We start from the raw sequence: 25,132 nt of genomic DNA, 5'->3' as shown, positions 1-25,132 counted from the left end.
GTGCATAACGCTGCCTGGCTCTGCAGCAACAAGACCACCCGAGCTGGAGAGTATGCAGAGGATATCTGCTGCTACCATGGCCTGAGTCAACATGTCGACGTACCCACCCGAGGTGATAACACCCTGGACCTGGTGATGTCTGATTTCCCTTCACCAGCAACTGTTAAGGCACACCCGCCTATTGGACTCTCTGATCATGCTGTCCTCCAAGTTGACTTTCCTGTGAAGCTCACCCGTGAGCCCAAGACATCGCGTAGAGTCTGGCGATACCACCGCGCAGACTGGGAGCGGCTTGCCCACTTCTACCGAACAACAGACTGGGAGAGCATGCTCGGACCTGAACCGGATCTCAGCTGCGACAACATCACCAAGAGGATCCTCGAAGGAATGGCACAATTCATACCCAACAGAGTTATCTCATCGCGCCCCTCCGACGAACCTTGGTGGACACCGGAGTGTACAGCTGCAGTCAACACCAAGCGACAGATGTGGCACCAGATGCGCTCAAATCCCGACAGTGCTGATAAGAAAGCAAACTACCGCACAGCTGCAGCCTCTGCACGCAGTACCATCCAGCGAAACAGAGAACGGCATATTACCATGCTCCGGCAGAAACTCACCACTGGTAGCCTTCGGGACAAGGAATGGTGGTCCACTATCAAGTGTGCGGGTGGCAAGGGCCGCAGCGCTGATATACCAACACTCCGATCTGCTGATGGAACTGAGTACACAACCAGTCAGGAGAAGGCCAAGTGCCTTGGTCAGTACTTCGCCGATAAGTGCAGCCTCGGCCCACAGGACTTCAATGAGGAATCTGAATTCCCCTTTGTCCAGCCTCGCTCCCAAAGCCGTCTCCTAAGTATTCGCTTCCGCCCTGCTGAGGTCCATAAATTGCTGAGGGCCCTTGATCCTTCGAAAGCGTCAGGCCCTGATGCAGTTCCGGGCAGAGTCCTCAAAGCCAACGCTGAGCACCTTGCAGTGCCACTATGCTTGCTCTTCCGCCAGTGCATGACGTCGGGGACACAACCACAGTCTTGGAAAGTGGCAAGTGTCGTCCCAGTCCATAAGAAACGGTCAAAGTCAGCCCCATCGAACTATCGGCCCATTTCCCTCCTGTCGCTCATCTCCAAGACAATGGAAGCAGTTGTTAACCGTGCTCTCACCAACTTTCTCGAACGAAATAATATACTCTCAAACCACCAGTTCGGTTTTCGTCGAGGGTTAGGACCTGCTGATCTCCTAACAGGACTACACCACCAATGGAGCAAGATAGCAGCTGCTGGCGGTGCTGTACGTATTGTTGCCGTCGACATTGCGGGGGCCTTCGATAAAGTCTCCCACGCAGGTGTCCTTCACAAGGCAAAGGCTTACGGAGTGTCCGGGAACCTCCTCAAGTGGCTCCACAGCTACCTGGCGGATAGACGAATCCAGGCCGTTGTGAGTGGACAAACCTCACCTAAATTCCGAATCAGCTCAGGTGTGCCGCAAGGGAGCATACTGGGCCCCACTCTGTTCCTCCTATATGTCAATGACATGGAGGACCACCTCCCAGCCACAACCCAGCTCGCCATATATGCAGATGACACCACGCTTTATCAGTGCATCCCATCCCTGACCGCTCTCCCAGTTGGCCTAGCGCAGCTCCAGAATGCTGTGGATGCCTTAGCTGAATGGGGCCAGAGCTGGAAGATCGCATTCGAGCCGACAAAGTCGCAAGTCTTGACAATTTCACATCACCGTCAACCCTGGCCGATTCCTCCAGCCACTTTCAATGGGGTGGCCATAGAGGAAGTGGAGGAGCTGAAGTTGCTCGGAGTGCTCTTTGATCGGAGCCTCTCCTTTCGCTCCCACATCCGACAGGTTGCAGTCCGTGGTCACCAACGTCTTGGCTTCATGAGGAAGGCCCTGCCCATTCTCGACAGCAAGGCCAAGTATGCAGTGTATCGCGGCTTCGTCCGCCCAGTACTTGAATACTGCCCGCTTTCATGGTTGGGTGCGTCCCAGTCTACCCTGAACCAGCTGGACCGGGTACAGCACCGAGCCCTAAAACTCATCGGCCCAGGGTCATACCTCCCAAGCCTCACTGTTCGGCGTCAAGTCGCAGCACTCACATTCCTGTACAAGCTGCATTGGATCGACGGTCCCCCAATCCTGACCACCATGACACCACCGAGGGCAGTTGCAAACCAGCACCGGCGCTCCACTCGCCACCAGCAAAAGAACCAGCACCAGCACCAACTAGCACCGACACTGCCCGCCGGAGCCCGTAATAGTGCTCTCCGATCATTCCCCCATGCCACGATCCAAGACTGGAATCGTCTCCCATCTGCCCTGCTACGCAACCTTCCCACGCAGAAGGGAATGCAGGCATTCAAGGAAGGCGCCTACAAGTCGCTCCGCAGCCGAGACTGGCGTTCAGCCACAGATGCCCTCTGAACACTCCCTGAACACCCTCTCTGCTTGCACCCTGGCTCCCACCTTTTTATTTTTTTATTTTTTTATTATTTTATTTATTTTTTATTTCTATTTTTTTATTTTTCTTCCTCTCTCACATGTATCATCTTTCCGTTTTTCCTTCCTCTATATAAATGTACCCCCCCCCTCCCCTCCCCCTGTGCCTACTCCTCCCCAGTTTTTGGTGCTCTGAAGTGTCGCTGAAGCCGAGACCTCAGGTCGGCGGAGATGCTCCAGTTTTCACCACCACAGTTGCGTCTGCAACCACCTCTACCATGCAGTATTCTGTTCTCGAGGTTCGTGGTTTCTCGTAAAAAAAAAAAAAAAAAAAAAAAAATATCAGAGCCCCACACTTCCCTTGAAGGAGTGAGGTTGAACTCAAGACGGACTCACAGTTCACTGCCAAGCAACGCACATCCCGGATAACCAGGTATAGAGTTACAAGGCTGTCTCGCATTATAAAGCATATCACAGCCCCACACTTCCCTTGAAGGAGTGGGGTTTAACGCAAGAAGGACTCATCGTACACTGCCAAGCAACACACATCCTGAATCACCAGGTATGGAGTGACAAGGCTTCCCCACATTATCAAGCATATCAGAGCCCCACACTTCCCTTGAAGGAGTGAGGTTGAATGCTAGACTGACTCATCGACTCGTTCACTGCTAAGCAACGCACACACCGAATTACCGGGCGTGGAGTCACTTGGCTGCCCCTCATTATCAAGCATATCAGAGCCCCACACTTCCATTGAAGGAGTGAGGTTGAACTGAAGAAGGACTCATAGTACACTGCCAAGCAACACACATCCCTAATCACCAGGTATGGGGTGACAAGGCTTCCCCACATTGTCAAGCATATCAGAGCCCCACACTTCCCTTGAAGGAGTGAGGTTGAATGCAAGACTGACTCATCGACTCGTTCACTGCCAAGCAACACACATCCCGAATCACCAGGTATGGAGTGACAAGGCTTCCCCACATTGTCAAGCATATCAGAGCCCCACACTTCCCTTGAAAGAGTGAGGTTGAATGCAAGACGGACTCATCGTACACTGCCAAGAAACACACATCCCGAATCACCAGGTATGGAGTGACAAGGCTTCCACACATTATCAAGCATATCAGAGCCCCACACTTCCCTTGAAGGAGTGAGGTTGAATGCAAGACTGACTCATCGACTCGTTCACTGCCAAGCAACACACATCCCGAATCACCAGGTATGGAGTGACAAGGCTTCCCCACATTGTCAAGCATATCAGAGCCCCACACTTCCCTTGAAGGAGTTAGGTTGAATGCAAGACTGACTCATCGACTCGTTCACTGCCAAGCAACACACAACCCGAATCACCGGGCATGGAGTCACTCGGCTGCCCGGCATTATCAAGCATATCAGAGCCCCACACTTCCCTTGAAGGAGTGAGGTTGAACGCAAGAAGGACTCATCGTTCACTGCCAAGCAACACACATCCCGAATCACCAGGTATGGGGTGACAAGGCTTCCCCACATTATCAAACATTTCAGAGCGTCACACTCCCCTTGAAGGAGTGAGGTTGAATGCAAGACTGGCTCATCGACTGACTTCGAAGCAACACATATTTCCTGCAAATGAACGGGCCTGGAATCATTTGGCTTCCCCACATTATCAAGCATATCAGACGGCCACAGTTCAGCACTGAGCAATTCACACAGCGAATCACTGGGTTTGTAGTTACTAGGCTGGCCCTACCGTTTACAAGTTACTAAGAAAAGGATATCTACAATGCGGGAACACAGATTTCTACAATTTCCAATAAAGGCAACTTACTTACCTTTTTTGCGCTCGACATTTCGCTATCGGTTGATGTGTTCACTTCATCTTTCCCTTCCGAATTTGTTCAAGCACTAGTGGGGGTCCCTTTTCCGTGAAAGATTTCTTTCGACAGTCCTAGTGTCATTATTGGTAAACTAATCAAATTTTACTGTCCATTCAAGCGGCAGCTAGCTGCCGCATGGAAGCAGGCTCTACCTTTTCCACAAACAAAAAATGGTAGTTTGTTTGATGCAAATGCAGGCGCTAGCCTCGGACAGCTGCACAGACGGAGATGCAGTTCTCATCGATTATGAGGCGCATGCGTGCTGAGTCGGTGTTGTGCCATTATTTTTCTTCCGGCGCGAAAACCAGCTGAAACCAGTGCAAACGTGCATGGACCGGTCGTAGCTGCATGAAACTGGTTAGAACCTGATGAAAGTGGTTGGAACTGGATGAAACCGGTTAGAACCTGATGAAAGTGGTTGGAACTGGTTGAAACCGGATGGAACTGGGTGTAACTCTTACACTGGGTCCGGACCTTACTTGACCTGGACGCACTCAGATCAGATCAGATCTCTTCGCGCACTCCGCTTGCATGGTTACTATGGTTATACTGACCTGAAATGCAGTTGTTTTGCCAGCACTAGCACTACAAGCACTATTACTAATACAGTAGTAGCAGGCAGTAGACCACGGCTACGAGTAGATCTACGAGTATACCGTATTTCCACAAATAGTAGGCCGGTCTACTATTTTTTCAACCTCGTCCTAACCCGGCCTTATGATCGAGGACGGTCTTGTATTCGAGGACGGTCTTTTATTCTTTCAACCCAGTTTGACCCCGGTCCTCTATTTCTCGCCGCACAGTTTTACCCCCGTTCTTCCATTTTCTTCTACACAGTTTGAGCACGGTCTTCTATTTTTCCCACAGTTTGAGCACGGTCTTCTATTTTTAACACAAGAACAAAGTCTCGTTTAGTAGGCCCGGTCTTCTAATCGGAGACGGTCTTTTATTTTTTCAATCGGACCCTGCCCCGGCCTTATATACATGTACGAGGAAGGCGTTGTAAACGAGGACGGCCTTTTATTTGCGGAAATACGGTAATCATCATAACTAGTAGTAGTACTAGTAGTAGTAGTAGTAGTAGTGTCTACCAGATCTACACTACACTCTATACTATAGACTAGTGAGTAGTGTGTTCCCCGGCCCAGGTGCACTTAGCGGGCACAGTCTGTGTGACCATGGTGACACCTACATGTACAATGACTAGACTGTATAGCAGGAAATTTTCGGACGGAAATATTTTCGGACAAAGCCGAATTTCGACCTTTCGTACGGATTTTATTCTCATACAGTACTGCATGCTAAATGCACGTACTTGCAAGCAGTACGCCCATGTACACTGTATAGTGTACATAATTTCACATGAACAAATTATTATTTTAGTACAAAAGAGGCCGTGCGCGTGTACGAAATCGTTAGAAAATAGATTCCGTCCGAAAATTTCCTGCTACTGTATACAGTAGTCTTATACTGTATTAATAGGCGTATAATTATGACTAGTGTATGTAGCCATCACTATACAGACTGTAGACAGTACTCAGCAGGTCTACACTACAGCACTACTGACGTCACTACTGTCACTACACTAGTCACTACAGTACAGTATACATGGTATATGTACTAGTCAGTATACGCTACCACAGACGGATGCACCACGCGTAGGTCTACTATTGTACTAAGTACACAGTGGTCTACGCGTGCAAAGACTGTCGACATGACTGTCATGTTGGGCCATGGCCAGACTGCCTAGCCCAGTAGACCTACTTCATGCAGTAGGTCTACACATGGTAGATCTACAAGTAGATCTACAACATGACTACAATCATGTGGGCATGAATCGCTAGCCTGGGTCTGGCCCTGGCTGGGCCTGGCTGGGATCTGGCCTTCGCTTCCAGGAGCGGAAGTCAAAACTCAAAGTCCTCGTTACCGTGTTACAGACAGTGCAGTGTGACTCAATCGAAGCCTGAAACAACCAAGCTCCCCAATGCGATGCATAGATCTACGTGTAGCGCTAGCGGAGGGTGCGTGTGTGAGAGTAGATGCGTGCTTCGGTCAATACCGACACCGTACCAGTCACCAGGTCGCGGCGGTGACCGGTGAGCTCGCAGCTGCACTGAGCGGGACATGCGGAAGCGTAGATCTGCGCACTGCCGCCTAACCCATACTGTAATCATGCCCACTGCACTGCAGCTCTAGCTCTGCGGACAGTCACACAGACCTGCGCAGCGAGCACAGCTACACCGAGCTAGCAGCAAAGCTGGGAAGTAAAAACTAAAGAAGTAAAGACTCAAGTATCGCAGTAGTATAGCGGTAGGAGTGGAGCCAGAGGCTTGTCGTCGTGCTGCTGCTTCCTGCCTTCGACCAGACTATGATTGTCATCCTGAGTATCTACACTGCAAGCGTTTCCTCGGCGAAGCAAGCAAAAATTTATTTGTGGCGAAGCAAGCTAGAATTTATTTGTGGCGAAGCAAGCTGGAATTTATTTGTGGTGAAGCAAGCTAGAATTTATTTGTGGCGAAGCAAGCTGGAATTTATTTGTGGTGAAGCAAGCTAGAATTTATTTGCACAATCTTACTACTAGTATTTGCCTCTACGTGACTAGAACATAGTGGTCAGAACAGGCCGGTTATTGGCAAGCGTCGTGCCTAGTCCGTAAATAACGTAGTCATGAAGGAATGCAGCAGGTCGCTATTTCTACCTTCAAATGCTACATCTGTGGAAGAGGATAGGTTTCTAGCGCGTTCACGGATTTATTCAGACATGGACTTGGAAGAAAGGTGAGGTTGAAACATAGCTGTACAAATACACAACTAGGTACCATGGTTACCTGGACATGAATGCTGCTAAATTTATCACTGAATAAATATCAAGGTCAAGCTAGCTGTTGGTGCCAGCACCGCCGCTACTGTTGATGCTGTCACCACCAGCAGAACTGCTGCTGACGCCCCACACCACCGCTACTGCTGCTGCTGTCACCACCAAATTACCGCTGCTGCTGTGGCTGTCGCCACCAGCAACGCCTCTACTGCTGCTGTTGTCACCACCAGCACCGCCGCTACTGCTGCTGTCACCACGAAGTCACCACTGCTGCTGTGGCTGTCGCCACCAGCAACGCCTCTACTGCTGCTGTTGTCACCACCAGCACCGCTGCCGCTATTGCGTCACCCCACACTGCCGCTACCGCTGCTGCTGCTGCTGCTGCTGCTGCTGCCACCACCAAATCACGGCTGCTGCGGCTGTCGCCACCAGCAACGCCTCTATTGCTGCTGTTGTCACCACCGCCGCCGCTATTGCTGCTGTAGCCACCAGAACCACTGCTGCTACTGCTGCTGCTGCTGCTGTCGCCTACAGCACTACCGCTGCTGCTGCTGCTTTCGCCACCCACACCTCCCCTTCTGCTACTGTCCCCACCAGCACCTCTGCTACTGCTGCTGTCCCAACCAGCACTGCCTTCTGCTGCTGCTGTAGCCACCAAGACAGCTGCTGCTGTAGCCACCAACACAGCTGTTGCTTGAGAACGGGTTTATTCACAACACCAATTGGGCCAATCGCGTGAAACCATGAAGTAAAAGTCAGGGATGAATTTATCCGGTATCGCATCGCAGTTTGCTACGCCAAATCGATCTACTGCTACTCAAAATCACAGTGACATGCAGAAAACTGCCATACATACACATACAGGCTATCCATGCCTTTTTGTAGCTTACGCCACAATTGAGATTTTGCATAGCAAAAACTGCTATGCAAAAACCTGACCGTAAATTCATCCCTGTGAGTCAAAACAAAAAGACAACCCAAATTTGGAAATAAATGGAACACTCATTTGAAATGTAAGATTGAACACAAAAGCTTCACAAGAAATCATTGCCTAATAAGATTGCCTACCGGCATGCAAAGGCGAAGGCATGCCTCTGCCCGTGTCAGCACAGCCGGCGGCAGTATGCTGCAATGGGGCTCCCGAACTTGCGGCGAATGTAAGAGGCCCTGCACCCCTAAAGCACGTGACTGCCCATCGCAGCAGGCAAAACGAAACCCGGGTGCGTAACTCCCCCATCACGGGCCTTCACGGCAGAATATACCAAGTATTTGTTTCTGTCTACAACCAAAGCAGCTAGCAACTTCAGAAATATAGTGGCTTCCTTGCCCGCCACACCCGAGGTCGAAAACACCAGTGGGGTGAATGATGCTCTCTCCACCTGGTTGACTCTGGCACCATACGCCGCCTTCTTCATTCTCTCTTGTGTTCTCAGGTGGCTAAGGATTTCCGGACGAGGCAGCAAGGACGACCCAAGGTCAGTGACCCTTACGTCAAACCGCTACTGCTGTCGCCATCAGCACCACTGCTACATGTCAGCATGAATTTTCCTGGCTCACACCACTTCAAAGTGCATGATTTAGGTTTGGTTTAGTGTCAGTGTACCATCCCAGCACGTTAAGCACTGGGAATGATCTCTATCTACGTTTACACTCCAACAATAATGAGAGGACGAAAAAGTGATTTTTACTCCGAGTTTTACGGTAAGCGATCATCAGAAACAGTAGGGGTGAAACGATTACGCTTTTTGACTATCGAATGACCTGAACCATTATCGATCGGTAATGAATCAAAAAGTCATTCATTACAGTTACACTGAAATGACACCAAATGCCTGGTAATGCTTGCAATTGGCATCAATTTTTGAATTTTTTCCCGGGGGAGGGTAATGAAGAATACTTGTCCCCGATCGTAGCGTCTTCTTGGTTTGTTTCACAATCAAAAAGTCTTTCATTGTAGTTACATTGAAATGGCACCAAATGCCCGGAAATGCTTGCAATTGGCTTCAATTTTTGAATTTTTTTCGGCGGGAGGGCCCCGGACCCCCTTCCATGGCCACCCCACCTCCAAAGTCGGTGCAATGGGCCTGGCAGGTCAAGCATTCCAGCAATCAGCAGTGTGAAAAGAAATGGTTGACACACCCTTAATATGTTTGCATCTATAAGCAATGCTCAAATCTGCTCTGCTCAAATTCTGCTCAAAGTTTGCTCAAATCTCTACCATCAACTTTTCAGCTCCAAGAATCGCGTACGAGCAGAAACAATAATGGAAATTGGTCTCAGGTTTTTAGTATCAGTTACCTGCATGAGCGCCTCAGGATAAAACTTTGAGTTACGCCTTCTTCCAACAGGACCCCTCTATCTCTTTCTTTTGCTACACCCAGAGAATACATAACAATAGAGCATCAAGAGAGGTTCCTTACCTAAAAGTAATAGCAAGAGTCTGTTGAGTGTGTACTTGCACAACATATGCAACAGATGCGATAAGGCGATCTTGCTGACCCTCATAGTCGACTGAAGTAGGTATTCGTGGTGTCCGCGTAACGCCAGTGCCTCGGGGGGGGGGGGGGGGGGCTCACGTGAGTGGGACCCGTCGAGGCTTCAGAATGGTCCTGCAGACTTGGTGGGTGGGTCTACTGAGCTTGAGCCCGGGCTGGCCCCGCTTCAGCCCATACTCCTGAAGCCAAGGCCGTCCCCTATAGCATGCGATCGTCATCCGGTAGCCTGAGACTGGGCACTTGTCGCTAGAGGCTACATGCGGTTATGTACATACAACATGACATAGATACAGGTCTACCCTTGTGAGTACCACATCAGTTACAAGATAAGCTTCGTTACAGTAAAAGTTCGTAAATAAGCACATTTTCTAATTGTCCGCAAACTCCAACGCAGCCATTTACACATTTAGGAAACTTCACTTCTCAAGTCCAAAATCCGAAACTATCTCTTCACTGAGATTCAAATTCAAATTCAAATTTAACCTGGCTCATCATCAGGGAAGTGAATGATGAAATATCCATTGCATAGGTTCTTATTGAACTACATGTATGAAGACAACAACTAATGACACTGAGAAACTAATAAAATGTTAACTTAATGGTGTGAATATGTTAAGTGAAGAATATGAAGTAAGTAAGTGTAGGTGGTGTATGTCTCAGCGGTAAGGTGTGTTTGTGTTTGTGTTAGGGGGGCTTCAATTTAATCTCAGTAGACAGATGCGAATACAGAGTGATGCATTGTCTGGCCACAGTTACATGTCGTCGTGGCAACAGAATAACATGCACTTGAAGTACATGTGTAGAATACAACACCTACAAGTACATCCAGCCAGCAAACTCATCACTGACACAAACAGACTTGCAGTTTCACTTGTAGTGCAAAATACAATACAACACCTACACTCAGACCAAGCACTGTACATACAAGCTTCACACCTTTCACACCTTGTACAGAACGCGACCTCCACCCACAGTCCCTGTTCACAGACGGATTGCCTATCACGAATGAACATAGCTTCACGGATACGTTGATTGACAAGGGATGACTGGGTGTCGAGAGTTGAAGTGTTGGTGACAGGTACTGCGACATCGGTGTGATGTGGGTGGTGATGTGCGTAATGTTCTCCCCATGGTGTTTCCACTGACAATGTCTCACTCTGTATTCGTATCTGTCCAATGAGATTAAATTGAAGCCCCCCCCCCAACACAAACACACCTTACCCCTGAGACATACACCACCTTAACTTACTTACTTCATATTCTCTCTCACACCAATCAGCAGTGTGAAAGGATATCGTTGACAAAACCTTAGTGTGTTTACGTCTATATGCAATGTGGTGTCTGCTCAAATCTCCACCCTCAACCTTTCTGCGCCAAGACTTGGATACATTAATATCAGTTAGGCCGCACGTTTTTTATTTCTATGTTTCTCGTCACCCGCGCGCATACGATTCAGGAGTCTGGAAAAAAAGAAAGAAAAACTGTGCTGCACTGGGGACCAGCACATGCACATGTGCACCCTGGCCTGCACATCGTTTGCAACACACATGATGCGAGGTCGGCAGTTTTTATTGCGCAATCTAGCTCCACCTGCACAGATTGTGACAGAAGCCCCTACCACGTTTACTAGTTGCTAACTTTGGATGCTAGTTTACATGGTGTATTGGTAGATTTTCTCTCGCACACGGTTTTAGATTTTCGGGTCACGGGAAACATAGAGATAAAAACGTGTGGTCTTACCTGCATGAGCGCCTCAGGATAAAACTTTGAGTTACGGCTTCTTCTCACAGTACCCTTTTCTCTCTTTCTTTTGCTACAGCCAGAGAATACATAACATAGAGCATCGAGAGCGGTTGCTTACCTAAAAGTAATAGCACGAGTCTGTTGAGTGTGTACCTGAACAACATATCCAAAAGATGCGATAAGGCGATCTTGCTGGCCCTCATAGTCGACTGAAGTTGGTCTTTGTGGTGTCCGCGTAACGCTCCTTGGGGGGGGGGGGGGAAGGTCACGTGAGTGGGACTTGGTGAGGCTTCACAATGGTCCTGCAGACTTGGTGGGTGGGTCTGCCGAGCTTGAGCCCGGGCTGGCTTGGCTTCAGCCCATACTCCTGCAGCCTGTGGCCGTTCCCCTGTAGCATGCGACGGCCCTCCTGTAGCCTGAGGCAGTGTTGTGCAGTGCTGCACTGCAGAACACTGCACCACACTGCGCAGTGCTGCACTGCACAACACTGCACCACACTGCGCAGTGCTGCACTGCACAACACTGCGCAGTGCTGTACTTCACTGCAGTGCACTGCACAACACTGCGTAGCTAGCATTGCGCGGCCTAGCACCGCACAGCACAGCACCGCACCGCGCAGCACCGCACAGCACCGCACCGCGCCGCACAGCACTGCACCGCGCCGCACAGCAATGTGCTGTACAGTGCAGTGCAGTGCACTGCTATTCTGTGTCTATGCACAGTGGCGGCCAGTGACAACCAAGCACTGTCGAGATCTTGGAGTCCTGAGTCCATCGGCTCTTGCCGCTCCCTGTCTGTGTAACACAGCTAACTTCATGTGCCCACCATGTAACTCCTGCACTTTTGTTGAGCAAATGGTTCGTTTCAATGGTCTTCACTCTCAAGTGTGGGGTTTGATTTTACTGCCAGCTGCTGCAACTGCTGTTGGTGCCTCCACTGCTGCCATTGCCACTGCTGCTGCTGCCTCCACTGCTGCCTCCACTACTGCTGTTGCTGCTGTTGCTGTTGCTGCTGTCTCCACTGCTGCTGCCCCCACTGCTGCTGCCTCCACTGCTGCTGCCTCCACTGCTGCTGCCTCCACTGCTGCCTCCACTACTGCTGTTGCTGTTGCTGCTGTCTCCACTGCTGCTGCATCCACTGCTGCTGTTGCTGTCTCCTTTGATGCTTCCACTGCTGCAGCTGTTGCTGCTGTCACTGGTGATGCCCCCACTGCAGCTGCTACCTTCCACTGCAGCTGCTGCTTGCACTGCAGCTGCTACCTTCCACTGCAGCTGCTGCTTGCACTGCTGCTGCTGCCCTCATTGCTGCTGCCCTCACTGCTGCTGCTGCCCTCACTGCTGCTGCTGCTGCCCTCACTGCTGTTGCTGTCTGCACTGCTGCTGCTACCTTCCACTGCTGCTGCTGCTGCCCTCACTGCTGTTGCTGCCCTGACTGCTGCTGCTGCCCTGACTGCTGCTGCCCTGACTGCTGCTGCCCTGACTGCTGCTGCCCTGACTGCTGCTGCCCTGAATGCTGCTGCCCTGACTGCTGCTGCCCTGACTGCTGCTGCCCTGACTGCTGCTGCCCTGACTGCTGCTGCCCTGACTGCTGCTGCCCTGAATGCTGCTGCCCTGACGGCTGCTGCCCTGACTGCTGCTGCCCTGAATGCTGCTGCCCTGACTGCTGCTGCCCTGACTGCTGCTGCCCTGACTGCTGCTGCCCTGAATGCTGCTGCCCTGACTGCTGCTGCCCTGACTGCTGCTGCCCTGAATGCTGCTGCCCTCACTGCTGCTGCCCTGACTGCTGCTGCCCTGACTGCTGCTGCCCTGACTGCTGCTGCCCTGAATGCTGCTGCCCTGACTGCTGCTGCCCTGACTGCTGCTGCCCTGACTGCTTCTGCCCTGAATGCTGCTGCCCTGACTGCTGCTGCCCTGACTGCTGCTGCCCTGACTGCTGCTGCCCTGAATGCTGCTGCCCTGAATGCTGCTGCCCTCACTGCTGCTGCCCTCACTGCTGCTGCCCTCACTGCTGCTGCCCTCACTGCTGCTGCCCTGACTGCTGCTGCCCTGACTGCTGCTGCCCTGACTGCTGCTGCCCTGACTGCTGCTGCCCTGACTGCTGCTGCCCTGACTGCTGTTGCTGTTGCTACTGTCACCACTGGTAGTGCTGGTAACTTTTCTTTCTTCATGATGGCTGCTGTTAGTCCTACTACGAGTACTGATGTCGTCAAGATTGGTGTGCATGTGTGTGTGTGTGTGTGTGTGTGTGTATGTGTGTGTGTGTGTGTGTGTGTGTGTGTGTGTGTGTGTGTGTGTGTGTGTGTGTGTGTACTGTCAGCTCACCCATGAATGAGCCGGTGTCTCTTGGTGAGAGCACAATCGAGGCTGTTGACAGTTTTACGTACCTTGGCAGTGTCATCCATCGGGACGGGCAGTCTTCGCAGGATGTTCAGTCCTGTCTCGCCAAGGCTTCGCGTGTGTTCGGCAGTCTCCGTGTCCCGGCGTTTGAGAATCGATCGTTATCTCTCTGCTGTCGGCACCGCGCGTACATCGCCCTTGTGCTGACGACCCTTCTGTACGGAACAGAGACATGGATGCCGAAGGCACCGGACCTGCGCTCTCTCAACGCCTTTCATCACCAGTGTGTTCACATCATCGTTGGCATCTCCAGGCGGGACCAGTGGGACAACCGTGTCACCTCCATTACCATGGCCAGAACCCTCGGCATTGACTGTGACGTCGCGGACATCATCCGGGAATATCGACTGCGTTGGCTTGGCCATGTTGGCCGGATGAACGATGACCGTATGCCGAAGCGAGTTTTGTTTGGGGAGCTCCCTGCAACGCGCCCTCACCATGGTCCACGCAAGCGGTGGTGTGACGTCATCATGGATGATCTCCGCTCCATCAGCCCTCCTGTGCCTTCTGACTGCTGGTTTGATGCTGCCCAGGATCGTTCTGCCTGGAGGCAGGTTGCTCATCGTCGTCCTCCCGCCCGTGCTCCCCCTGATCCTGACTCTGGCTTCCACTGCGCATGTGGGAAGGTCTGCCGTCGTCCCGGGGATCTCAAGCGCCACGCTCCGTACTGTAAAGCTAACAGTTAGTCCCTTCGCTATCTTGCCATCGGCAATGGGCACGTTCAAGGTTCAAGGTGTGTACATGGGGTGTGTGTAGCATTATGGTGATAATGGAGATGAATGGGGCATGCAGCTTCGTGCTACCGCTCAAGCTATGCTGCTATGTTTGATAGTGCTGTTGCTGTATGCTCATGCTTTGCCACGGACTACGGTCGCATGCACTGCACATCACGGTGACGAAGTCGGCCAAACATCATTGTGCATGCACGCGTGGTACTCTAGGTGACGTGACACTCTACGTGTCATTGAACGTGACATTCAATGTGTTGGCGACGTGCGACGTGGCATTCACCATGGCATTTATATGTGGCACTCAGTGTGGGTGTTATGTGTGTGTGTGTGTGTGTGTGTGTGTGTGTTTGTGTGTGTGTGCCATATGGTGCAGTGGTATGTGCAGCGATTTCCAATCGATAGGCTGCGGGTTCGGTTCCCGACGACTATGGTCACAGACATCTTTCTTCTCTTTCTCAGACTCCTCCTGACTTTTCTTTCATTCTCCTGGGTGGTTACCAACAGCCAGTGCATGCCGGAGTATGTTGTGTGGTGTGTGTACGGAAAAAAATGAAATACCAAATAGTAGGGATTCACTGGCCAGAAAAAGCCACTTCATAGCGGTGTGGTGTAGACCAGGCTGGATAGTGGTGGTCAATTCTTCAGGCTTGCAAGCTGTTGAATGGTGCAATCCCAGCACAAGTTGCTATTGCTTCTGCCGTACCTTCGCTATTATCGCCTCCGGTGATGGGCGTCAAATGGTCAATGATTTGTGTGTATGTATGTGTTTGTGTGTGTATGTGTGTGTATGTGTGTGTGTATGTGTGTGTGTTTCTGTGTTATACATCTGCTACTGCTCTTTAGACTTGGTGTACGGTTGGCTCATCTTATAGTCTAGCTGACAAACTTCAATCAGTGCCTTCGCAGGGAACATCTCCTCTCGCAGAGAGAGTCCTTCTAGACCAGAGGTAAGCCACAATGCAAATTTGGGTCTGCAGATGCGTGGGCGCGCGCGGATGTGTGTGTGTGTGTGTGTGTGTGTGTGTGTGTGTGTGTGTGTGTGTGTAGCATTATGGTGATAATGCAGATAAACACGTGCACGCAGCTTCGTGCTGCCACTGAAACTATGCTGCTATGTTTGATAGTGCTGTTGCTGTATACTCATGCTTTGCTACTGTCTACAGTCGCGTGCACTGCTCATCACGGTGACGAAACCGGCCAAACATCATTGTGCATGCACGCGTGGTACTCTAGGTGACGTGACACTCTACGTGTCATTGAACGTGACGTTCAATGTGTTGGCGACGTGCGACGTGGCATTCACCGTGGCATTTATATGTTGCGCTCAACAAAGGCGTCATGCGACGTTCGCTCAACGTGTGCTCGGTGTGACTTGCTAGAGCTCGCGTCGCTATAAATTTTGATCCATACTGTGTGTGGATTATTTTTGTCTGCTCGTGTTTCACCCTCCCACCTCCCATTTCTCATCACTCGTTTACTTTGATAAAGTGAAGAAAAGTGGTGTTGGCTACGCTCATTTCCGGCTAGTCACGGCCCTCAGTCGTTGTCCCTCAGACCTTTCGAGACTCTCTTGGCTCCGCCAAGATCCTGCTCTGGCAGTCGACAAGGCTCACACTCCGCTGGCCAGCACTCCCCCGTACCGCAAGTTGCTGTGTGTTGTAGTTAATGTGTGTGTGCATGCGTGCATGCGTGCGTGCATGGGTACGTGCGTGCATGCGTACATGCATGCGTGCATGCGTGCGTATGTGCGTGATGGTAGTTCTGAGATATATTTGGCCGCTTCCTGCAGCTTCACTTGAATAGATAATTAAGTATAGGCAGAAGACACCCACCACATTCCAACTTGTGCTGTTATTTATTCGCTGTTGAAATTCACGTAGGTAAATCTGAAAGTCAAAATAAGAACTGGGAAGCTGGCGTGTGTCGGCAGGTGCATGTGTGTGTGTGTGTGTGTGTGTGTATGCGTGAGTGCGTGCGTGTGTGGACGTGCGTGCGTTCATGTGCATGCATGCATGTACACAGTTGAGCTCGGTTAAATCCTACCCAGAGTGCGCATTTGGCGCTCTGTGGGTGTGCACGTGTGCGTGTGTGTGTGTGTGTGTGTGTGTGTGTGTGTGTGTGTGCGTGTGTGTGTGTGTGTCCCATATGGTGCAGTGGTATGTGCAGCGATTCCCAATCGATAGATTGCGGGTTCGATTCCCGACGATTATGATCACACACGTCTTTCTTCTCTTTCTCAGACTCCTCCTGACTTTTCTTTCATTCTCCTGGGTGGTTACCAACAGCCAGTGCAGGCCGGAGTATGTTGTGTGATGTGTGTGTGTGTGTGTGTGAAAAAGAATGAAAAAAATGAAAAAGACCGAAGGGATTCACTGGACAGAAAAAGCCACTTCATAGCTGTGTGGTGTAGACCAGGCTGAATAGTGGCGATCAATTCTTCAGCCTTGGAGGCTGTTGAATGGTGCAATCCCAGCACAAGCTGCTATGGCTTCTGCTGTAGCATCGCTATCATCGCCTCCGGCGATGGGCGTCCAATGGTCCAATGGTGTGTGTTTGTGTGCGTGTGTGCGTGTGCGTGTGTGTGCCTGTGTACATGTATGTGTGTGTGCGTGTGTACGTGTGTATGTGTGTGTGTGTATGTGTGTGTGTGTACATGTGTGTGTGTATGTATGTATGCTGTGTTTCTTGTATATGTGTGTGTGTGTTTCTTGTATATGTGTGTGCATTCTTAATTCTGCTCGTTCCTGTACAGCTTGCCTGTGAAAATCGTCTCGTCTACCATTCCAAGCGATGAACATGGCTTCATAGCGTGTTTTGTATCGTCTTTGCAAGTCACAATTACACTTACTGTGGTGTGACAGAATGCTACGGTTGCACACATCCAGTTGCAGCTCAAGCCAGAGAGCAGCCAGCATTCTGCTGGTGTATGTGAGCAACGGTTGCTGTTGGAATTGTCCATTGCAGAGAACAGCTTTCCTGACCTGCCGTATGTCACGTGATCCAGTCCGTGCAGCCGCCAGACCTGTGTTGATGGATGCAGCAGCTGTCCTGCATTGTGACTATAGACCTTTGAGGGTATCATGGATATGGATTCTGCTCCTGCAATATTGCCCGTGATCATGATGATGGCCGCCTAGTAGCTAGCCCAGCAGATGTATCAGACCGAGCAGATACAGCAGCTGAGCTAGCCATAGCTACCACTGCAACAGACTCAGCAGGAAGAGCAGTTGCCGTTGCAGCTAACACTGCAGCAGAGACAGTGACAAGAGCAGTTGCCATGGCAGCAACCACTGAAACAGACACAGCAGCAACAACAGTGGCCATGGTAGCAACAAACACCACATCTGCTGCACCAGACAGTGTCTGTATTCGTTTGAAAACTAGTGGGCAGACTGCTCACAGCAGCAATGCCAAAGATCAGTCAGAGGGGCTCAGTCTTCAGCAGCAGTAAACAGCATGCAGTACAATTCACAAAGTGAGCACCTTAGCAAGAAACATGTTGTTTTTCTTCTTCTTTTTTCCACACACCGAGCAGCAGTGGAAGTGGTGCACTCTGTTTGCACATGCCAATTGACTGGTCGAAGTATGTGAGCCCATGGTATCCATCAAATCGCTGAAAACGTTTGGACATCTCTGCCTTTCTGTCATACTTTGGCGAAAGCTTAGTTTTAGTTTCGACTCTCAGACCCAGATTCCGTCTGTTGGAGTGCGCATCCAAGACAGGCTATAGCTGATAGCCAGTTATTTGTAGAACGTCAGTACCGTCATGCAATGTTATCGCATGAGCTGATTGTCAGGTAACTGATGGTAGTGCACACTATAACGTAACTCGTAGTTCCTTGGTCCTTTTCTTTACTATCAATTATTTCCATATTATTGGACTCAAGAGTGCTACGTTGCAGCTAGCTCGTAATCATGAATTTCATACACGTTTGTGTGGTTTTTCCTTCACAGAATTTTGACACTTCGTTCAACCTGTAGACTACGGCGAATGATGATCGCGAAATTGTGGAATCATGCTTCCATGGATGCTCGCACTATGCTCGCAAACACTTTATAATATAACAGATTTTGCGAGCGTTATGTATTTTGCTTTGTAACTGATCCTTTGAAAGCTTTGGGATGCGGGGATATTTATTCAGTGTGTTGTACTTCAGTAATTGTATGTATGGAGCCTGGAAGTTCGGAGAATTGCGTTTGTAATAATTATGTCGTGCTTTAGGAAAGCAGCCGCCATGTGATGCGCTGCAGGCAGTCACTGCAGCCAGTCCCTTGTGTGAGCACTGGTTTGCACAAAACCCGGGTAAACATTACTGGTACAGGCAGTAGTGCAAAACCAGGGTACAGCTCTGCTCAAGATGGCCAGTCACGTCAAACTACATAATTCATTGTACTGTCTGTCTGCGTGTGGCTGAGGTTGTTGGTTGTTGGTATGTCCGTTGGCTCTTGGTTCCCAGTACTCAGTAGCCGTGGCTGGTTGGTAAAGTAACTCCAATTTCATTTCAAGGTACCAGTGCATCTAGTGTCTGCTTCTATCAAAGCAGCTTGATGTCTATTGGTTACCCCAGCAAGTGTAGGGTGTGCACAGGTAGCTGTCTTGGCTGTTGTATGCCAATGTACTCCTAGTGGTGTAGACCAGGTGTGCATTGGTGGTCGATTCACATGGCTTTGCAGGTTGTGTGGATTGGTCAGTTATCTGGCGCTAGATCTGGCGCTAGTCTTGATCTGTCTCATTCAGATCTTGTCCGCTATCGTTGCTATAAGAGAAAACCTGTGGGTGCACATCCGGTGCATTTGCAGATTTGCGTGCTTCTCTTCAGACGTGCGTATACATGGTACATGGTAGACTACATGGTGTGTATACATAATGATAATTATAATCTTTATTTTACATGTACTAGTAGATCTAGCATGTACTTCAGTACTACAATTCTACACTCATTTCTACAATACCCCGGCATATGATAATAAAGCAGTATCTCCACGGAAACTATAATTACTATAATAAGGCCACCCAGAATTAATTCGTTGTTTTGGGTCACTTCACTCACCGGTGCCAGAGTCGGTGGGCGTTTTTCTTTTTTTCTTTTTTGGTTTCTGCCATGCAGACTATGGGCGCATTTGATTACACACATTTCGGTCAACTCTAGAATTAGTTATGGTGGATGCACTGTTCGATTACCCAAATTCAGTCGTCAGAATTGACGGAATCCAATTCCATCACACCCCTCAATTCTGAAGAGAGGGTGGAATTGCTAATTCTCCACCCAGAATCGATGGAATCGACATGCACACCATGCTAGGTCCAAGTACGCGCGAGGTGTACGGGATCCCACGTGATCCCGTTTTACGATTTTTAAGTGTAGCGATTTGGTTACATGGCCGCAAGCCCGGTTTATTCTGTTCATTCGAGAATTATAAACCTGGGTAGGCCTTAGCGGATAATGCCGGCAGAAAAATTGGCAGAATTCGGTACTTTTTCTGGTAAGTTTCATGCATGTTTGGTATGTGGATAAAGAAATGGATCAGAATTCGAGGAATTGCCCGCCATAAGGTTTGTATGGTTCTGCCAATCTCACTGCTTTTCGAGCAGAATCTGCCACCTTTTCGAGCATTATCCGCCAATGCCTAAACCTCGGTCCAAAATACAACCAGAATATCTCCCCTCTTCTTCACCCCGCACAATCTGGCTTCCGTCGTAAGGACAACACATCCCTGCAATTATCCCGCATAATCCAAGACCTCTGCTCCCTAAAAGACCAGCGGCAGGTCTCCTGCATCTGTTTCTTCGACCTCTCCAAGGCCTTCGACACCGTGTGGCACAAGGGCCTGATCGCCAAACTTCGTGCCCATGGTGTCTCCGGCTCCCTACTCACCTGGATAACTAGCTACCTCTTGGACCGAAATCAGTGCGTCACAGTAAATGGAACCTTATCTGACCCCGAGTCTGTGACATCCGGAGTGCCCCAGGGCTCCATTTTAGGTCCCCTGCTCTTCCTCACATACGTTAATGACAGTAGTAAGTGCGGGGCGGGTTCTGGCCCACTTTTTGACCTTTGACCTTTGGGCCAAATAAGGCACACTGTGTCGGTCGTGCTTGCGCTTGGTCTGGCCCCGGGACCCCCCAGAGTTTGACCTTTGACCCCTGGCATGCCATAAATGTGCCATAAAGGTTCTTTTCCGTGGCGAACGTGCACGTTCGGTGCATTCGCACCGGGGAGTAGTAAAATACGTACTATTCCCTGATTTGCACATCGTAGATGTGCATTGCATGCAGTGACATATTGCGCATGCGTGCATACGCACGCGGAGCTTGTGACCTTCAGTGGTCCTATGCGTGTGGAAAAGACGCAGTGCAACACAAGGTGTACTAGTACACGTGTCATTATACTACTCCCTGATTCGCACTTCGTAGATGTGCAGCAAACAAGTTAGTTCACGTGCCATGCACTCGTTTTATTCACACATCGTAGATGTGCACTGACAAGTTGCCCATACAGAGCATGCCCTTAAGAGAATGTTCAAATTCGGCCATATTATGAGCTCCAAGATCAGAATTCGGCTCAACATAGTACTTGAAGTCACCGTTCCCATTACGTCATGTACATTTTTTACATACACCCTGTTGAAGCACTGAAGCATCGGTTTTCGGCGAATTCAACATGCGAATTTTTGAAAATTCGGCGAAAAGATGGGTAATTTCTTCAAAACCACTGTTTTCGGCGAATTTTTCGCCCGGCCGATTAGGGAAATGCCTACTGTCCATGCAGGTCCATTAGATGCAAATTTCTATTTTGATCAGGATACAGTTAGAATCAACCGGCTCCGCCCGCGGTATCATGCATCAAAACAATTATTGAAGGGTGTCACAGTGAAGCAGTGTTGCTACGCACCGCAAATCCCCTCTGCACTGCACCGAATCTTTACTGGAGAATCCAGAGTGACCAGCAAAGAGTCACAACCCGCAGGTATCCAGTCACACTAAGGCATATCCACCATTCCCCACATATTCACTGTAACAAAACACAATACTGTTTACTATAATGCACTTTTATTTAAATGGACTTGGATGAGTCTGTAGAAGAGAACACAATGCACGCACACGCACGCATGCGCGGGCACACACACACACACACACATCTAGGTTATAGTGCTATACACATATCTAGGGTTTAGGAAGCACGAGAATGTGTCGAAGCACCCACACATACCCCTTCATGCAGTGTACTGCAGTAGCCCAACACATTACGACTGCACAGGACCATCACAAAACACATTACGACTGCTATAGCACAGGACCATCACAAAACACTACACACTGTTACTACACTACACACACAGTTACTACACTACGCCTGTTACAAGTACTTACAAATAATTTTGCAACAAATGGCACATCCCGAAGACGGCAGCTCCAGACCTTCATACATCATCATCTGTAAAACCAAACATGAGCGCACACAAACACTATTAGTGTCACGAATACGAAAGCAGGGTAAGACAAGAGGATACGAAACAAGTAAGTATCGCTATAACGAGGGGGGGGGGGGTAAATATACATGTAGACAGAGCAGTGCTTACTTACAGGGTCCTAATACGCTCCAAGGCGTCCCGGTAGTCGGACTGCAACAGCAGCCCGACCTGGCGACCCTCCCAGTAACGGGTTAGATGGGCCGCACCCGCCAGGTGGGCGACCACGGCTGGGCCTCCCACCAGCCTTTCTCCACTGTAAAAAAACGAAAGAAACCACAGAAAGCACAGTGTCATAGAGCTCTTTTGTTGGGGGAGAGAGCTAGGAGCACTGCACACTTACCATTTGTCACAATATATGATGAGAAAGAGGCGGCGCTTGACGCACCGCCTCAGGTGCTGAAACAGGGGTATTACCCCTGACATTCGAACGCTACAGTGACAAGTGAAAGCCATTTGGACTGTAATGATACTGAAGTGAAGGTGTGAACCGCAAAGCAAGACCTTTTACCTTCTTCCTGTCGAATTCGCTCCCCAGCTGCATACCGACATCATCCGCTAAAACCCAATCATACCAAGTAACGCAAAGGTCATCAGTTGACCTTTTGGACTTTTCAACTCTTATCCAAAACCACCAAGAGGAAAAAACCAGGATAAAGAAGACGTCAGTTGTAGAAGCGTTTGTGGAGGAGTTGTTACATTATTCTCAGTAAATAGATATGGCTGATACATTCGGTGTAGACTTGGACGACCGGTCGTGGTCTCTCACCACGGGTCCTTTACTAATAGAAAGGCGGACGCCAATAAGAACTGTTGTGGAGGTGGCAGATCAAAACGCGCAGCAAGAAATTTAGCACGTCGATGGTAGACTCCATCGGGAGGACGGACCAGCTCTTGTTGATAGTAGGGGAGTGTCCGCCTGGTGCTATGAAGGTCGCCTTCATCGCGTTAATGAACGGGCTTGGATAGGACGGGGTAGCATCGAGTACTACCTCAACGGTGCCCGTCATAGAGCCGGCGGTCCTGCAGTCAGTTATTGTGACGCCACATGCTGTATTCTACGGTGGTATCACCAAGGAAGGCTCCACAGGGAGAATGCGCCAGCGGTTATACACAGGGAAGGTAACAATCGTGTACGGGAGTGGTACCGATACAACCTTTGGCATAGGGAAGATGGACCTGCTTTCATCTCTCAGGAGGAGGAGGGTGTCTATCAGTGGTACCTCAACGGGGTGTATTACGGTGACCACCATCAAGACCAGGCAATACACCCCATGGAGCTGCAGTATATTAATGTAGTGCCTACTAAGGCAGACTCGTCAGCAATAAGTCATGAGTCCAGTTGTGTGATTTGTCAGGATGCCCTGGATCGTCCTCTATCCAAATTGAAGTGTGGTCATGAATTTCACTTCCACTGTATCAAGGAGTGGATCAGTTCTGCCCCCAGCCCAACTTGCCCAACCTGCCGCTACTCCATGACTGCTGAGGACTTGGTTGAGTTCTTGTAGTAATACATGACACAGCTGCATGTAGGCGACTAAGAATGACCAGTCATGTGCTACAGACGGATACGGACACGCCACCCTAAGTAGCCATGAGCGGCTCTTTGGACAAGGGCAACAAAGCACCCCGTGGGCGGCCAAGGTTGTCACTAGCCACAAGTCGGCTCGCTCAGTTGAATAAGCTGGGTGTGCCCATGAAGACCATGGAAGACCTTTCCAGGTGCCGGCAACAAGCAGAGGACAAGACAGACTGGAAGAAACTGTGCAGCTCGACACTCGAGGACAAATCAGTATCAGCAGCTACTACACCTTTCTGATGATGCTCACAAGACAGAAGTGGGAAAAACACTGAATTTCTTTATTTAGTGCTCAACTACGCGAAATGTGTTATTATTATTACACATGTTCAACTGTACTCAGTCTGGCTGACTGCCATTCTCTACCACACATTACCGGACACTGTTGTGGTTGTCGTCGTTATCGTCGTCGTCATTGTCGATGTTGTTGTCGGTTGTTGTCGTCGTTATTGTCGTCGTTGTTGATTTTGTTGGTGGCTGTTGCTGTCGGTTGTTGTCGGTTGTTGTCGTTTGCTGTTGGTTGTTTTTGGTTGTTGTTGATGTTGTTGTCGGTTGTTGTCGTCGTTATCGTCGTCGTTGTTGATGTTGTTGTCGGTTGTTGTCGTCGTTATCGTCGTCGTTGTTGATGTTGTTAATAGTTGTTGCTGTCGGTTGTTGGTTGTTATTGTTGATTGTTGTCGGTTGTTGTTGGCTGTTGGATGTTGTTGTCGGTTGTTGTCGGTTGTTGTTGGTTATTGTTGGTTGTTGTTGGTTGTTGTTGGTTGTTGTTGGGCGTTGTTGGTTGTTGTCGGTTGTTGTCAGGTGTTGTTGGTTGTTGTAGGTTGTTGTTGTCGGTTGTTGTCGGTTGTTGGGTGTTGTTGTCGGTTGTTGGGTGTTGTTGTCGGTTGTTGGGTGTTGTTGTCGGTTGTTGGGTGTTGTTGTCGGTTGTTGGGTGTTGTTGTTGGTTGGTGTTGGTTGGTGTTGGTTGTTGTTGGTTGTTGTCGGTTGTTGTCCGTTGTTGTTGGTTGTTGTTGGCTGTTGTTGGTTGTTGTTGTTTGTTGTTGTCGGTTGTTGGTTGTTGTTGTGTGTTGTTGTTGGTTGTAGTTGGTTGTTGTCAGTTGTTGTTGGTTGTTGGATGTTGTTGTCGGTTGTTGTTGGCTGTTGTTGGTTGTTGTTGGCTGTTGTTGGCTGTTGTTGGTTGTTGTTGGTTGTTGTTGGTTGTTGTTGTTTGTTGTTGTCGGTTGTTGGTTGTTGTTGTTTGTTGTTGTTGTTGGTTGTAGTTGGTTGTTGTCAGTTGTTGCTGGTTGTTGGATGTTGTTGTCGGTTGTTGCTGGTTGTTGTCGGTTGTTGTCGGTTGTTGTTGGTTGTTGTTGGCTGTTGTTGGCTGTTTTTGGTTGTTGTTGGTTGTTGTCGGTTGTTGTCGGTTGTTGTGTTTTAATCGGTATTTTGTTCATTATCCAGGAGGATGTTGCTATGATCCAGTACCATTTTTTCGCATATATGAGACAAGTTTGTGTAACGTTAGTGTGACGTGGGGTATGCTGATTGGATGTGAGGTGGTGAGAGTATGCTGATTGGCCGATAACAATTAGTGGAAGGGATAAAGTAATGC

At 49.6% G+C, this 25,132-nt stretch overlaps 1 protein-coding gene and 1 long non-coding RNA gene across 2 annotated transcripts; one reads left to right on the top strand and one right to left on the bottom strand.

Moving 5' to 3' along the window:
- The first annotated feature begins 6,606 nt into the window (after window positions 1-6,606).
- Window positions 6,607-17,760, top strand: LOC135827358 (uncharacterized). The gene is made up of 5 exons (XM_065339867.1): window positions 6,607-7,087; window positions 8,561-8,602; window positions 13,682-14,494; window positions 15,336-15,439; window positions 17,245-17,760. Exons 1-3 carry the CDS (start codon window positions 6,978-6,980, stop codon window positions 14,445-14,447), a joined length of 918 nt encoding a protein of 305 aa, XP_065195939.1. The 5' UTR covers window positions 6,607-6,977; the 3' UTR covers window positions 14,448-14,494; window positions 15,336-15,439; window positions 17,245-17,760.
- Window positions 17,761-21,532: 3,772 nt separating this feature from the next.
- Window positions 21,533-22,430, bottom strand: LOC135826963 (uncharacterized). Its single transcript, XR_010555345.1, has 4 exons — window positions 22,306-22,430; window positions 22,078-22,218; window positions 21,865-21,928; window positions 21,533-21,567 (listed from the first exon to the last, which is right to left on the bottom strand). It is a non-coding gene; the product is annotated as an uncharacterized LOC135826963 (long non-coding RNA).
- Between the last annotated feature and the right edge of the window lie 2,702 nt (window positions 22,431-25,132).

This window comes from Sycon ciliatum, chromosome 11, assembly GCF_964019385.1.
Source record: "Sycon ciliatum chromosome 11, ocSycCili1.1, whole genome shotgun sequence".
Lineage (NCBI taxonomy): Eukaryota > Metazoa > Porifera > Calcarea > Leucosolenida > Sycettidae > Sycon > Sycon ciliatum.
Note: the sequence above shows the minus strand (reverse complement) of the source record. Positions and strands in the feature narration are given on the sequence as shown.

Coding starts and splice junctions, on each gene's coding strand:
- LOC135827358 (XM_065339867.1), top strand. CDS start 6,978: ATGAAGGAATGCAGCAGGTCGCTATTTCTACCTTCAAATGCTACATCT. Junction 7,088..8,560: donor GACATGGACTTGGAAGAAAG/GTGAGGTTGAAA, acceptor TTGTGTTCTCAG/GTGGCTAAGGATTTCCGGAC. Junction 8,603..13,681: donor GGCAGCAAGGACGACCCAAG/GTCAGTGACCCT, acceptor GTGTACTGTCAG/CTCACCCATGAATGAGCCGG.